General features: G+C 35.5%; 2 protein-coding genes across 3 annotated transcripts in view; one reads left to right on the top strand and one right to left on the bottom strand.

The window, feature by feature from the left end:
- The window catches only part of LOC149065683 (paired box protein Pax-6-like), a 33,305-nt gene that overhangs the window by 4,319 nt on the left and 12,509 nt on the right, over positions 1 to 16,477 (top strand). Inside the window, exons 2-4 of one of the 2 annotated variants that reach the window (XM_089253497.1) lie at positions 2,142 to 2,202; positions 2,300 to 2,646; positions 13,866 to 14,067. In XM_089253497.1, coding sequence (XP_089109623.1) covers positions 2,190 to 2,202; positions 2,300 to 2,646; positions 13,866 to 14,067 — 562 coding nt within the window. In that variant the 5' untranslated portion in view covers positions 2,142 to 2,189. Of the gene's footprint in view, positions 1 to 2,141; positions 2,203 to 2,299; positions 2,653 to 13,865; positions 14,068 to 16,477 lie in introns of both variants that reach the window. The other variant, XM_089253498.1, reaches the window with a different exon arrangement.
- The window catches only part of LOC149065684 (uncharacterized), an 81,430-nt gene that overhangs the window by 64,188 nt on the left and 765 nt on the right, over positions 1 to 16,477 (bottom strand). The gene's annotated exons all lie outside the window — the stretch shown is intronic.

Below are 16,477 nucleotides of genomic sequence, written 5' to 3'. Positions count from 1 at the left end.
AGTCGAGATGCAGGTGACAGGCAGCATTCTTCGTCTCGGTATGAAAACTTCAGTACCACTAAGAGTTTAAATATCCTTCGCAAATACGAAAATTATAGTTTCATTACGATCTTTCTCTTTAATTGAAATTCTGATAGCGTTTTCAATGTTATCAGAAGTTGTTGATTAGTGAAATCTGGTGAATTGGATTTGAGCGTTTGTCTCACATTTGTCTTATCTACATCACGAAATCCAACGGATTTTGCCATTTTAACTAGGCCATATCTTTAATTTGCAAGCCTATTTTCAGGGTTAGCATTAAACTCCAGGTCAAATTTAGCCGATTTCTAAAATCAAATTTACAAAACTGCGTTATAGCAAAATCGTGTAAGGTGAGGGATACTTATGCACGTAAAAAAAATTATAATTGATTAATAAAATTCAGTGGATGTTTTGCTCCTGTTAAGGAGTTTACTGTATCTGCATTATACTTTTGTACACAAAGTAGCAACACCGACAACTTCATTGCACAGGTGGTACACCTCCTCGTAGTTATTAAATGCCCTCGGAAGAGGTGACAGGTTTAAAAATCTATTACATTATTTTGAGCGAGATATGAAAAAATATCGTAGTAGCGGTTCTCAACCGGTGCTCCTCGGTGCAACTCGAGGAATGTAAAACACCCAGATTGATAAGGGTAAAAAGTAAATTTGAAAAAAATAATTATAAATATTTTTGAATAATAAAACTAAATCAGTAACTTTGATGAGTAAATAAAAATAGTCCTACGGGGCTCCGCCATAGAAATGATGTACCAAAAAGGGCTCCGCGAGTCAAAAAAGGTTGAGAACCGCTGTTACAGAGGGATTTATGGTTATGTCAAGAGAAGGTTAACAGTAGACCTCTGAACAGGGGTTCTTGACCTATGGGTCGTAGGGTTTTCTGAGATGAGTCGTAAAAATCCCTATAGAATCCGATTACGAATCTATTTGTTGCGCAATTAGTTTCAGCATAAGCGGATACAGGCTCTTCGATTGGTTGGGGGATTTTCCACCTCCTCCCGTCAATGCTAATAATACAAATGTTTTGGGGAAGGAGGGGGGCAATCGCCCTTAACACAGCCCCTCGTGTATTCGCCTATGGGATACAGGGGCGTTTCAACGATTTCGAAGGCCTGGACTGGATCGCACACACTTTTTTGGGGCTATCTTGAGTCAAAACTTTATATATTTATGGTAGAAGTTGGCATTAAAAAATGGCATAACATTATTACAGAACTCAAAAGAGCCGAAAAACAAAATAAATGCAAGAAATACCCCATTGGAATTAATGAAAGAAATTCATAAGCCCAGAATTGCTGAAAAGCATTTCTAGAGTTAATGAAAAACATTTCCAGAATAAATAGAAAATTATGTCAGAATTGATAAAAGAAACAAATGAAAGAAATGAATGAAAAAATGAATGAAAAAATGAATGAAAAATGAATGAAAAAATGAATGCAAGAAATGAATGAAAGAAATGAGTGAAAGAAATGAATGAAAAAATGAATGCAAGAAATGAATGCAAGAAATGAATGCAAGAAATGAATGCAAGAAATGAATGCAAGAAATGAATGCAAGAAATGGATGAAAGAAATGAATGAAAAATGATTGAAAGAAATTAATGAAAAATGAATGAAAGAAATTAATGAAAAATGAAAGAAAGAAATGAATGAAAACATATAAAAGAAATGATTAAAAGTGATTATGAGAAATAAATTCCAGAATTAAAATTAAGAACGTTTTCAGCACAAATAAATGAAGAACATTTTTACCATTAAAGTCCAGAATAAATGAACACAAATAAAAGAACATATCTAGAATAAATGAAAAAATAATGTCAAAAGTCGTAAAAAAGAAGTGAAAATAAATGAAAGAAAAATAATTGAAAAAATTATTGCGATTTGAAAAAATATCGTTGCCGAAAGATTTATCGTTATATCGAGTATCGTTGTAGCTAGGTATCACTGTACATTATACAAGATACGAAAAACAGGAGAAAGTTTTCTGACAGATTGCAAAACAACAACGATCAATTTCGTACTTATTCTCTCTGGCACACAATACTTCTGTATTTCAAAAACGTTTTCATACCATGTAGCCTGCTTTATTTTTTATTCGCAGATAATAATTACCTGACTGAGGATCGTGCATTGCCTGATCGTATCGACCATGCCGCATAAAGGTAATTAATATAAGGTTTTTTTTTTCAATCCATGTATAAATGTATTGAAAATAAATAAATTTTGAATAAAATTATTGTATTTTACTTAAATTTCTAGGACACAGCGGTGTTAATCAATTGGGTGGAATCTACGTCAATGGAAGACCTTTACCGGATTCGACTCGTCATAAGATAGTAGAGTTAGCTCATAAAGGAGCTCGACCTTGCGATATTTCTCGTATTTTGCAAGTATCGAACGGTTGCGTGTCCAAGATACTCGGTCGTTATTACGAGACTGGTTCCGTTCGGCCACGAGCTATAGGAGGCAGTAAACCAAGAGTGGCGACACCCAATATCGTGGCGAAAATAGCCGAAATGAAGAGGAATTGTCCATCCATTTTTGCTTGGGAGATCCGTGACAGGCTTCTCGGTGACATTACCTGCAATACTGACAATGTACCCAGTGTAAGTGTGAGTAACAACGAATTTTTTTTTTCTCCACTATTTCTTATGCTAAAATTTTAGTAAATTTAGAGCTGGTCCGATTAATCGATCAATTTCTCAATCACGATTAAAAGTTTTTTTTGTGAGTTAATCAATATAATTAAAATTTTTCATTGAAAGTTTGTAAATTATCGTGATTTATTTGAAAAAAAAAAACCCCTTTTAATGCTTAAGTGTTCTGGAATTTGCTTTCTGGAATTCAATTCTGGATTGCTTAAGTGTTCTGGAACTGTGTCGCGGGTCCCTTAAGTTTTCCGTGAATGTGCCACGGGCCTACTTGAATGGCATGAAAATGTGCCAAGGGCCGGTTAAATGTTCTGGAATTGTGCCACAGGTCACTTGAGCGATCTGTAAATGTGCCGCTTACTGAATTTTTACAAAACCATGTTTGGGGGGCAGGCCACATTTGATCCGCAGGCCAAGGGTTTACCATATATGGCTTAGAGGGTGGGTCGCAATGAATTTCTTAAAAAGAAATTTTGAGTTCTTAGCCTTCAAATACCATTGAAATTAACAGAAATTGATTATATTAACATACGTATAAACGTATTTTCTTTCGAAATTTTATTCATTTTTTTAAATATTTTTGCGTTAAAAAATATTTTTTTGATCGTCTGGAGGGGAAGGACACGAGCCCCCCTATGCCTACCCCGCGTACGTCTCTGATCCCCCCCCAATATGCGTTAGGAGGTAGGAAACAGAGCCGACGAACTTTTGCTCACAAGAGAAGGAGGGGGGGGTCCGAGTTTTGCTGACTTTTGCTGACAAGGGGGAGAAGAGGTCAAAAATGGCTAAAAATTTGCTGACGTAATACTTGAACGGCCCCTTTTACAAAACATTTTAGGAGAACAACTTCCATAGAGTAACATGAGTAGAGTAATCATTCAAAAGTCGTTTTTCAAGTTCTAGAAATTTGCACATTCATGTTTCTGGCAAAGCAAAACGATATTAAATAGATTGAAACGGGCGCGGTCTTTATTTCTTAATCTATTTCTGTATTTGTTTACATCCATTCAGTGGATTGATGCGTGAAATGAACAGAATATATTTTTATAGCATCAATTGATATATTATAGTTATCAACACTACGTTCGCTATGAATGCATTTGAAAATATTCGATTTAAATTTTTGATTAACCAGTTAAAACTTTTAATCGATTCCCAGCCCTAGTTTTTAATGATTCTTTTTTTCAAGACCACAGGCACACATTATGTGTACCTAACTCAAATGGTCCTAGTAAAGATATCTCTCGACCCAAATACACTCATGTCCATAAATTAAGGATAATGCCAGCTCCGGCAAATAAAGGTTCAGAAACAAAACAAACGTTACTTATTCATAAAGCCCATAATAATGCAGTATAATTCCACCCCAAACGAACAATGCTTGCACCACCGTAACGGTGTCGTTCAATGATGTTGTCTTGGTGGTAACGGGTACCTGGCGTTCTCCATATGAAAGTCCGACGTGAATCAGACTGCAAGCTAAACCTGGACTCGTCGGAAAACATCACACAAGCCCACTGTGACGATGTCCACATTGCATGTTCTCTACTCCAGGCTAATCGCTGCCGATAGTGAGTTGCCGTGAGCGTAACACATCTGACAGGCCTGCGAGCATATAGACCAATATCTCCCAAACGTCTGTACACGGTTTGCCTTGAAACTGTGGTACCCGTGGCTGCAGATAGCTGACGAGACAGGTCGGATGCTGTGCTCCGTCTGCTTCTTTTGGCAGTTACTGCCAAATACCGGTCTTCATTCGGCGTTGTAACTCGGGGGCGACCTGTACTGTAACGTCTACTGACATTTCCGTTATCTTGGAATCGTTGCCAAAGCCTAGAGATGGCACTTTGGGCAATTCCAAGTTCCTCGGATACTTCCATCTGAGTACGCCCACATTCCAGGCGGCCGATAATTCTACCACGTAAAAAGTCATCCACATGCGTCCTCTGTGTCATAACTATTCGCTTATGGCACTGAGCGCCTTACAGAACTCTTGTGAACAATTTTACTTCTTTGCCACCATTCCTTATATATGGTTTATTAAAAAATAAAGTAAACTGATAAAATCTGATCTAACAATTTGACTAATGAAAAAGGCAAAATTTATTTTAACATTTTTGCTTTTTTGTTTAAGTTTTGATTAAATATGTAAAATGCGGCAAGGGGAATTAAGTAATCACCCGGTATAATTCGTAAATAACACGACAACGTCTTGGAACAAACGCACTGTTTTGTATAGACCTTGGCTAATAATCAGTGGCGTATTTACAGGGGAGCTTGACGAGCTATAGCCCAGTGCAGCATGTTCAGAGGGAGGCAAATTTGAGAAGTAAGTGGCCAAGAAAATTAGTAGAACGGGAGAAGGGCTGCAAAATTTGGACAACCCTCAATAAATCCGCCTCTGCCCAGACAGCTTGAGACTAGGTAAGTGAGTGACCAAAAAAGGGATTTAGAGAGAGAGCAAGCATGTAAGTGACCAAAAGAATTACTTACAGAGAGAGAGACAGGTCAGTGAGTGATGTACAGTGCGTGCAAGCATATGAATTATCGACAGAATGACCTAGATCATGTGTAAACAGTTAAATGATCAAAAGAGTGACCCATAAAGCAAGGAACCATGATAGTGAGCATCCAAAAGAGTGACCTAAAGCATGAATTATGTAAGTGACCGAAACAGCGTTCAAGCATGAGAGTGACAAAGACGGAGATAGACACGAATGTTTGAAGTGGGCACGGTGATGATTGCTGGGGAGAGGCATGATGATGATGATGTCAATTCATATATACGCATATGCATTAGATCAGTAGGCTCCAGCCTTTGACGCTGGGGGGGGGGGCGTATCTCCACCTATGGTGAGTGACCAAAACAGTATGCAAGCACATGTGAATGACTAAAATAGTGACTTAGAGAGTGTGAGCATGGGAGTGATCAAAAGAGTTTCTTGGAAACGCAGGTGTACTTGCGAGGAAAAGGGAGGAAGGCCAAGTGAGTTATAGCGCAGGAGGGATGGCGAGCGATGTCGAGAAAAGAGTAGCCAAGAAAATTAGACTAGAATGGGAGAAGGGCGACAAAATTCGTGTAGCCCACAGGCGGTAAAACCATAAATGCTCGTCTGCAGATAATATTTCATAAATAAATGAATATATATGAGAGAGTAAATGGGCTGTGGAATAGTCTTTACTTGTTAACTAGGAGAAGACCCTCCAATTGCTTCATTATGAGGGCTTGAAGGAATCTACTAGGAGTAGAGGTTTAAAGTCCAATCCGCACTTTCTCGTGGTGCAGCCTGTAAGTAGCCATGTTTTAACATGTGGGAACGCGGATGGGCTTCCCCCAACCCGCACTGGCCAGCGTGAAGGATTACGGCCGAAAATCCTCTAAAAAGAAGTATGAACTCTGTCTATAAACTAAGGCCCTCAGTCCTCAGCAGTCTGAGTGCCCCTTGTAACGACAGCAACCAACAAGACATGAAGACAGAGGGTGCTAAGAATCTCTGGGTTGGACCAGGATGCCATAAGATGATGACCTTGGTCACGTATAACGGACGATCTCTTTCTTCAGAAAATTGTTTGCAGGAGTTGGAAGAAGAACTGGAAAGAATAAATTGGGACATCTTAGGCATCTGTGAAGTAAGAAGAAAAGGAGAGGAGAAAATCGAACTTGCCGGTGGACATGTATTTTACTACAGACAGACAGACAGACGTGACCACTGACCGCTCAGAGAGACCATCTTGGGATGGTTTGTGCTCTTTCCCAAAGGGATAGAAATTGTATTTTATGGAAAAATGTATTTTACTGCAGAGGAACAGATAATAGAAGAACCAGTGGAGTGGGATTTCTCATTCATAAAAAAGTGGAAAAATCACATCGTTGAGTTAGATAGTACATCTAATAGAGTTGCAAAGTTGGTTATGCAAATATCAAACAGATACCGGATACAGATTATACAAGTATATGCACCAACAACAAGCTATTCTGAGGAAGAAGTAGAAGACTTTTATGAAGAATTAGACGAGATGCATAGTAGATGAAACCATCATATCAAAATAGTAATGGGTGACTTCAATGCCAGAATTGGTGAGAGAAGAAATGGTGAAAGCTCAGTTGGAAGTCATGGTTACGGTGTACGAAATGACGGAGGAAACAGACTCGTCGAATTCGCAGAGAGCGAACAATTATGCATCATGAATTCGTTTTTAAAGAAGAAACCCCAAAGAAAGTGGACCTGGAGAAGCCCAACTGGAACAACAAGTGAGATCGACTACATCCTATCTAACAAGAAGCATATGATCCAAGACTACAGTATTCTCAACAAATTCAATACAGGAAATGATCATCGACTAGTGATATGTAGAATAATGCTTAACACTAGAATGGAAAGAGCGAAACTTTTATTTAAAACGAACAAACAACAAATTACAAGATACAAATATACACAATATACCAATATATAATATAATATACAAATACAAACATAAGTTACACAATAAGTTACACTTATATCAAAAATACAAAAATTGTCATCGATATGGCAAAGCTTCAAGAACATCGATATAAATTCCAGTTAGAGGTGAAGAACAGATTTGATTTGCTATATAACACCACTGAAGATGGACAAGATATCAGCACGATGAACAGAAATTTAACCACAACCCTAAAAGAAGTAGCAAAAAGAAGTCGCTGGCGAAAAAAAAATCAAACCGGTGAAGAAAATAACTGAAGAAACAAAGAAACTGATGAAAGACCGGAGAGAATTTCAGATTAGGAAGAATGATCCTAAATCAAAAGTGGAATATGCAGAACTTTGTAAGGCAGTACGAAAGCGGATTACAGAAGATGTCAGGAAGTTTAATTGCGATATTGTAAAGAAAGCACTTTAAGATAATAGGAGCTTAAAATCAGCAAAACGAAAACTGTGTTGGGACAAAGGAAATTTTTCCACTAAAAAGGAAAGATGGTACCATCACAAAAGATGGAAATGAAATTATTAGTATAGTTGAGGACCTTTATAATACTCTATACCAGTGGTTCTCAACCGGTGCTCCGCGGCCGCTCGAAGAAAATAAAAAACAGTAAATTTGAAAAAATATATATAATTATAAATATTTTTAAACAATAAAAATAAATCAGTAACTTTGATGAATAAATAAAAAATAGGCTTACTGGGGCTCCAATAAAGAAATTTTTTACAAAAAAAGGGCTCCGCCAGTCAAAAAGGTTGAGAACCGCTGCTCTATACAAACATGAAGAACAGGATCAGAATAGAGGAGAGGGAGCAGGGAGAAAAGAAAATGAAGCTGAATTTGTACAAGTAGCACTTGTGTTGAAAGAAGTCTCTACAAGGGTATAAGATATATGACAAAAAGTGAAATGCCTAGGTGAAGATGGGATTTCAATAGACATTATTAAAGCAGCAGAAGAATTTGCCAGTACGCTAGCTGCTTTGTTCACAAATTGTCTCACAAAATCGGATGTGCCTGAAGATTGGAATAACGCAAGATAGTTCTTTACAAAAAGGGTGAAAAGAGGATATCACGAATTATCGACCAATCAGTATCTCATCAGTAATTTATAAAATCTTCACCAAAGTGCTGACATACAGGATTGAATCCAAATTGGACGAAGCCCAATCAAAAGAACGAGCAGGATTTCGAGGTGGATTTAGTACAATGGATCACATCCAAACAATCAGGAAACTCATGGAAAGACACAACGAATACGAATTACCATTGTGTATGGCCTTGATTGATTTTGAGAAAGCGTTTGACTCTGTCTTCGCAACTGCTGTTGTTAAGGCTCTAGAAGTAATTGAAATATAGAAGACATACATCAATGTCATCAAGAAAATATATGACAAAGCAACTCCAACCATCCGTTTGTATAAAAGAAAAAAAAGATTAAACTTGGGAAAGGTGTTCGGCAGGGTAATACTATCTCACCAAAACTCTTTACCGCTGTTTTAGAAGAAGTATTCAGGAAACTGGATTGGGACAAAAGAAAGGAATTTAAAAAAAAGGAGAATTTCTCAACCATTTGTGTTTTGCAGATGACATTTATCAGCAGTAATCCAGACGAACTATAAAAAATGATACAAGAAGTGGCGAAGGCAAGTATTCAGGTGGGCTTGAAAATGAATCTGCAAAAGGCTAAAATTATGTTCAACCCTTTTGCGTTGAAGAGGACAATCTTGCTCAACAACACAGAGATAGAAGGAGTAGAAAGCTATGTGTACCTGGGACAAGAAATTACCATGGACAACGGAATCATTAATGAAATAAACTGAAGGATCAGGATTGGACGGAGCACTTTTGGCAAAAACTGTGTAATTCTGAAGAGTCACATGCCAGTATGTCTGAAAAGAAAAGTGTTTAACCAGTGTGTGCTCCCAGCACTGACTTATGGAGCTGAAACATGGACACTCACAAGCAAAACGATATAAAGGCTACAGACAACACAAAGGAGCATGGAAAGATGTATACTAGGCATCACAAGGAGAGACAGAAAACGAATCACTTGGATAAGGAACCACACAAAGGTATATGATATCAGGGAAAGAATTAAACGTCTAAAATGGAAATGGGCTGGACATATTGCAAGAAGACAGGACAACAGATGGACCACAAGTATTCTAGGTTGGTACCCCCGTGGTGTTAAACGTCCAAGAAGGCGTCCTCACGCAAGATGGATTGACGAGATCAGGAAAGTGGCTGGAGTCAAATGGATGGCTAAAGCATCAGGCAGAGCAGAATGGAAAATTTTAGAGGAGACCTTCATCCAGCAGTGTATTGAAAATAGTTATTGTTGATGATGACGATATATGAGTAAAAATATAATAAATCTATATATATAATAAAAAAAATGTTAATGACACCGATTTTGGCCCTTTGGAGCCGTATGGGTGGGTGGGTGCACGTGTATGTTGACATCGCTGTATTCTGCCAGTACAGGACTGGTAGAGCGAGATTGGTACCGGGTAGGCGCTGGCCCGAACCAAATCCCTAAGCGGTGCAACACATTGTTACTTTCCCTCCGCTGTCTCGGAACACGATACAGATTCGAGTTCCTCGAGTTCCACGGAGGGTTTGACATAAAAATTCAATTTGGGTAATTCTTTTTATACATTCTCTTATATTCATACTATAATTCACATTCCACATTAACTTATTGCAACAAACAAACGCATTACATGTATCTTGTATACACCTAGGCAAAAAATATTTCATAAAGAAATAAATATATAAATTAATAATATCATATCGATAAACGATACAGATTCGAGTTCCACGAAGAGCTCAACATAAAAATTTGATAAGCAATTGAGTTTTCTTTTCTCTACTCAGTATACCAATTTTTTTTCTCAAACGTTTACTGTATTTCAGAAAATACATTTTTTAGTTCCGTTTCTGTACAAAATTCGGCTGTATCATGCGGGTTTTTTTAGATCTGTAATAAGTAAATTCATTGTTGGTGCTACTTTCAAACACTGCTGAAATTTTAAAAAAAAATTTGAAGAGATTTATAAAATCGCACCAAATTGAGAGAATCGAAAATAAAATTCATGGTAAAAAACACTATTTAACTCAGAGCCGCCCTTACCAGACGCTGGGCCCGGTGTAAAAATAGTTGTGGGGCCAGGTGCGTCTCAACAATTTCGGGATGTCAAAAATGTTTAGGACCTCCCATTTCCCCGATTTTATATATTTTGTGGGGAAGAGGAATCGGCATCCATTATTTCAAAATATACAAGAATGCTGAGAAATATCCATACAAAAAATTTTGAACACACGCATTCAGAATTTTTTCTTCTTCTGAAGTGGGGGGGGGGGGGGGTTACGTTTTTTCTTGCAAAATAACACTATAATCTCGGCTTGAGGAGGGGGTTAGAACTCCCCCCTCCTTTGCGTACGCTAATCCACACAACTAAATGTATAAATTTACACAAAAATTCATGACAGTTGCCGAAACTAATGAAAATTTTAGAATTGATAAATTGAAAATGATTGAAAGAAATAATGAAAGTAAAAAAATTCTGGAATTGATGAAAATTCATAATTAATGGAAGAAATAACACTAAAATTAATAAAAATGCAGAATCAATGGAAGAAATAATTTTAAAAGTGATGAAAGAAACAATTTCAGAATTGATAAAAATTCAGAACTAAAGAGCGGGGGGGGGGGGGGTTCCTGAATTGATTTAAATTAAGAATCAATGAAATTAATAATTCCACAGTTATATACAAATACAAATACAACGCGACAACAGACAAAATGCCCAACGAGGTGGCTGAGAAAAAGATGCCCATAATATATATGGATGTCATAATATTTCAAAAATACAGCAACCTAATTAACAATGCAATTACAAACAATATATATATACATGATCAGGGCCGCAACTAGGGGGGGAGCAGGCGGTTCTCGTGCCCCGGACGCTGGGCCAGAGGGGGCGCAAATTTCATTCTCAAACCTTACCTTCAACATTACAAGGGGCGCCAAAATGTGCACCTGCCCCGGGTGACCAAGCATCTACTTGCGGCCCTGTACGTGATGAAATATTATACAATGCCCATAAGAATACTTATGGTTATCTTATTCCAAGTATGGATAACTTCTCGATTTACACCAACTCCAACAAAGGAAAGTTGATGGAAATTAAGAATTAAAGCAAGAAATAATTTAAGAATTGGTGAAAGCCTCCAATAATTTATCGTGAGTACGGGGCCTGGTGCGACCGCAACTGTCGCCCAACCCTAAGGGCGGTTCTGTTTCAACTTGGCTAATCAAGATTTCATATATATTTTTGTTAAAGTCAACTATTTTATGTATCAAAACGTACATCTATATTCAAATATACAGTGAATTTTTAGGTACCCATTCCAATCGAATAGGTTATTGTCCATTTTTTGTGTATTGACAGGGATTCCTTTTCAAGCCTAAATAGTAATTATTACATGCACTTGTTTTCATGTATCTACTCGTATAAACAACTATAAAGTTTCACAGTGACTAGCTCACCCGTGATCGTTTCACTTCTAGCTATTTTTGAACTATTTAATTCATAATATTCATGATCACAGACGTATGCATTATTTTCTCGAAGGAGGGTTTCATCATCTTTTTTCTTCAGAGGGTGGGGTGTTTCACTTTTTACTGAAAAAAAAAACACGACCACTAAAATCGCATCTTAAGAGTCCCTTGCATACACCAATGTTCGAGAGAGAGAAAGAGATATTCTGATTTTTTTTTTTTAATTCTTTTATTCATAATATGCAGCAATTGATAAACTAATAATTACCAATAAAAAAGGAGAACATTTTCATAGAATATATTGTACATAAACAGTAAAAAATTCAAAATACATGAACATTATATTGGTTCATGAAATGTGATTTGAATGCTAGCGAGAAATCATTGAACTACCATTCTCTGAGTGACTCAATGGCCATATGGCTAACTTTCACGATTTCATCATTCAACTGAGTTTTAGCTCTTCAAATCTCGAATCCGAGTCACTCTTTTGTAGGGTACAAAATGTTTAAGGTACGAAATAACCATTTGATTCTTGAAAAATATTTTTGACTCATTTTATTGACACTTATTCACAGCTACGTGCCCAATTTTGAAGAGTATTTTAACTTACTTTCGAATATCCCCACGGGAATATAAGGTCCTCTACAATAAGAACCCTCTTGACAATACCTGAGGGCAAGAACGAGAGGATTGTTGAGCCAACAATAGAGAAGGGATTTCTTCATGTCAAATACATATACATGTCAAAGAAGCCATACAGAATCAACCACTCAAAAAAATAACCTCATTCAACAGAGAGAACGGCGATTTCAAGAAGACTGGTACAGTAGGCTACAGACTGACAATAGCTACTGAAGAGAAATCAAGCGATCTAAAAATCATAAAGATGTATTATATTTGATGGAAAACCTGATAAACTTTATAATATTTCCAACTTTTCATTATTACCATTTTGCAACGTAATTTACTTAACCATTGCTATTATTTCTTGCGTATAATCCATCATGCAAATTCCTGGTTGTTATATTTATCACCACTAATGTAATTTTAAGTCATAGAAGATGTTAGGTTTTTTATAAAAAATATATTCTTGTGGATTATTTTCAAAATAATGTTTCATTTCAACCTCGCAAGGAAAAAAATTGCTGATATAAGCACTTTTAAGCATGCACCAATTCATTAGAAGTTCCCACAGAGAAATCTTTACTAGGGCTGGTCCAATTACACGATTAGCTGGGTTGATTAATTAATCAATTGTTAATCATCAAATTTGTTAAATTGTTAATCATGTTAAAACTTTTAGGTGAATTAAATCGACTCTATCAATCCGATTAAAATTTTCATTAAAAGTTTGTAAACAAGATTATTTGACAAAACCGATAAAATGCCTTATAAATTATGTTCCCATACATACTATTTTAGACAAGTGATCATATTTAAAAATACTTTAATCAATATTTTGATCAAAGTTTTCAGCATGGGGGAAATACAAGTCAATTCATCGGAAAATGGTGTTGATTTTAGTTTCAAATGAAGTTTAATGATAGTTTTAGAAGACAAGACCGAAAAAAAAGGTCTTCACTGTAAACAACAGCATTTGCATTCGATAAGCATCAGCTTTTCTCAGTACCATTTAAGGAGCGAAACTCGCTGTTAGATATATTTTTTGTAGATTCTAAAAAAAACAGAAAGTAGCTTCTAAATCAATGATTATAACATGAAATAGCTGATTTTTTTCAAAAGCTTCAAGATCTAATGGAAGAAATCCTTGATTTGACAAAAAAAAATTCATCCTATATTAATTTGCTTCAAGAGAGGGCATTCTTCATTTCTTATTCTAATTCCTATATTTTTTTACATCTGGTGAATATGTGCATAAAATTAATAAAATGCATTTTTATAACATCAATTGATATCATATAGTTACCAACAATACGTTTGTAATGAATGGTTAGCATTTAAAAATATTCTATTGAAATTCGATTCAACTGAAATTTTTTATTAACCAAAGTTGAAATTTTTTATTAACCAAAGTTGAAATTTTTTATTAACCAAAGTTAAAATTTTTTGATTAACTGAAATTACGGTATTCCAGGTGTCTTTTGTAAGCATTTCGTAACTAAAATTCATTACTTCTTCAAAGGTTTCTTCAATCAACAGAGTTTTGAGAAATCTTAGTTCTAACAGAGAACAGTTTTATCCGACAACCGAGACCTATTATGAGAAATCTCAACAAGAATGGCCATCAAAATCAACAACATGGTTTTCAAATCAGTCATCTATAATTTTTTCTACCGGAAACGACCGCCCAATCGGTCTAACCTCGTACAATGATAATATAAAAGGTCAGTATGAGAACCTACTTCATCTTATTATTTTCTTCCTCTCCATATTGATTCGCTTAAGAACTAATAATTAATTTTTCTCTAGGGATTCATTGCGAAAACAATTGCGGCGTGGGAGAAAATAAAATAATAATTGCAACAGGATTCTCATTCAACCATGTCAATAACAACTTTTAATATCATTTTATTCACACAGAATATCTCGCTTCACTACCACCTGACCTCGCAATGTCCTAAAGTGCCTTGGTACATCATTTCAGAATCATTTACCTGATGAAATACGGTATTATTGAAATTTTCACATTCGAATACATTAGTTTAAACTTCCTATAATGTTTACCGATAATTAAATTTATTTAAATAACTCAAATAAAAAAATGTTTTTCCAAAAAACATAAAACTGCAAAAAAACTTTCTGATTATAATTTCCTCTAAAAATAAATTGAATATAAAACAATTAGAAAATTCGTGAAAAAACATTTAAATAATTTTTTTCATAATTTATAACATTTGCAGAAAAAATTCTCTATATTTGTTTTTTTTTTTTCAAAACAGAGTAACTAATTTGTTTTGTAATTAAATTATTAATCGTTTAATTCTGTTATGCAAATATATTTTAAAATGCTCTGCTGTCAATTCCAAAACCTTCAGAAGGATTATCAAGATTTGTGATAATCCTTCAAGTTCATTTTGCTCAGACAACTGTCATACCAACACATAGTATCGAAGATATTTAAATATATGCATTAGTTTTCACTGTACAATATTCCGCTGGCGTTACTGAAAATAATTAAAAAAGAAAAAACTGCCACAATTAGTACCTCGAGTTAATATTATTAATACCATTGCTAATAATTTTAATAATTGTATTATTAATTAGTATTCATACGAAAATCAATTAACATCAATATTGCAGTGCGATACTCTTTGTAAGTAACTTAAAGAACATAACTTACGATATCTCAAAAAATATCAAAATATTTAGAAAATTTTTACTGGATCTCTTTGTTTTACACCATGTCATAATTAAAAACATATGTTCTTCAAAAACTGCGCTGCTGCTTAAAAATAAGTACAACATGAATTATTGAATTATACAATGGTACTTGAAAAAGTATCTCCTTTGTTTTAAATCTGTATGCCGGAGATAAAGAAACACTTTTTCTCCCCAGCAGGACCCCATCCCACACGGGTAAAGGGCTTATATCCCGGAAGGGACAGAGCCCGTTTCTTGTCTGGTCTGACAGAGGAGGTAAAGGTTTTACTTTACATTTTTTTTCAATATTGGAATAACGCTATCAATTTGCTGCACTCCTATTATATATACACAGAGATATTAGGGCACAAGTCCTATTTCAATAAATAACATACATATTCACTTAACTACTCCCCTATTCAATTTCACTTTTGGTGAAATGGTACCCTTTACCTCCGGCGTACAGAAATAACATTTTTTTTTAACTTCCATAGGCCACACACTCGCACTATTACTCGTGTCGAAAAATAACGGGTGTGACATCCATAGGCGTACGCAGAATTTTCTCAAGGGGGGGGGGGATTCAATTTTTTTTGGAGGGTTAGAACCCCCCCCCCCCCTGCGTACGCCAATGGTGACATCCTCTTTTAAGTATGTTTGAAATCTTTTTTTTTAATTTAGCATAAATATTGCAGTGTAATACTCTTTGTAGTAAGAATAAAAGTAGCGTAATTTCCTGCGTATAATCCGTAGATTATAGGTTTAAAAGAACGAAAAAATTGTACATTATCTCTTAGTGAGAATGTTTCTTAATAAGACTGTTACGTAATATGTGTATATTTGTCTCTCTGACAGATTCGAATGAAAACAAATTTTTATAAAAATAATTTACGAGTAAATTTTTTGTAGATACCGACATGTACGTTTAAAAGCTCGTAAATCGAACAGATTAATATTTTAGCGAACAATTTTGCTCTTGAGTTGAATTATTACTCCCAAATCGACAAACTCTTAACTCGAGATACAACTACAGTAGAACTGCTCGGTAACGGACGCCCATGGGACCAAAAACTTTGTCTGCTAACGGGGAGTGTCCGCTATTGGGGAGGTACGATATACAGCGGAATCTCGTTTATTTGATTTTAGCATTTATACGCCGTTTGGCTTCGGTCGCAATTGGTTCCTATACATTTTAATGTTGTAAATGTATATGTTACTGCAAAAATGACACACCAGTGATTACAATCACAAATCGTCTCGATAAAGAAAGTTTGATTAAATTTGACTATATTTATCATTTTTACCGGTGATTATGCATAGTTCCTAAATGAAGTTGAAAAGTCTGATAAATATTGAAAAATTTATAAACTGTGTTTTCTTCATTAAACCAATTAATTACTTTTACCCGTACATGACACGTGCACTACACGTATT

Source organism: Pholcus phalangioides, unplaced genomic scaffold (genome assembly GCF_987345545.1).
Source record: "Pholcus phalangioides strain wild (caught in Gottingen) unplaced genomic scaffold, Ppha-v1.0 ptg000039l_1, whole genome shotgun sequence".
NCBI classification, from domain to species: Eukaryota; Metazoa; Arthropoda; class Arachnida; order Araneae; family Pholcidae; genus Pholcus; species Pholcus phalangioides.
Note: the sequence above shows the minus strand (reverse complement) of the source record. Positions and strands in the feature narration are given on the sequence as shown.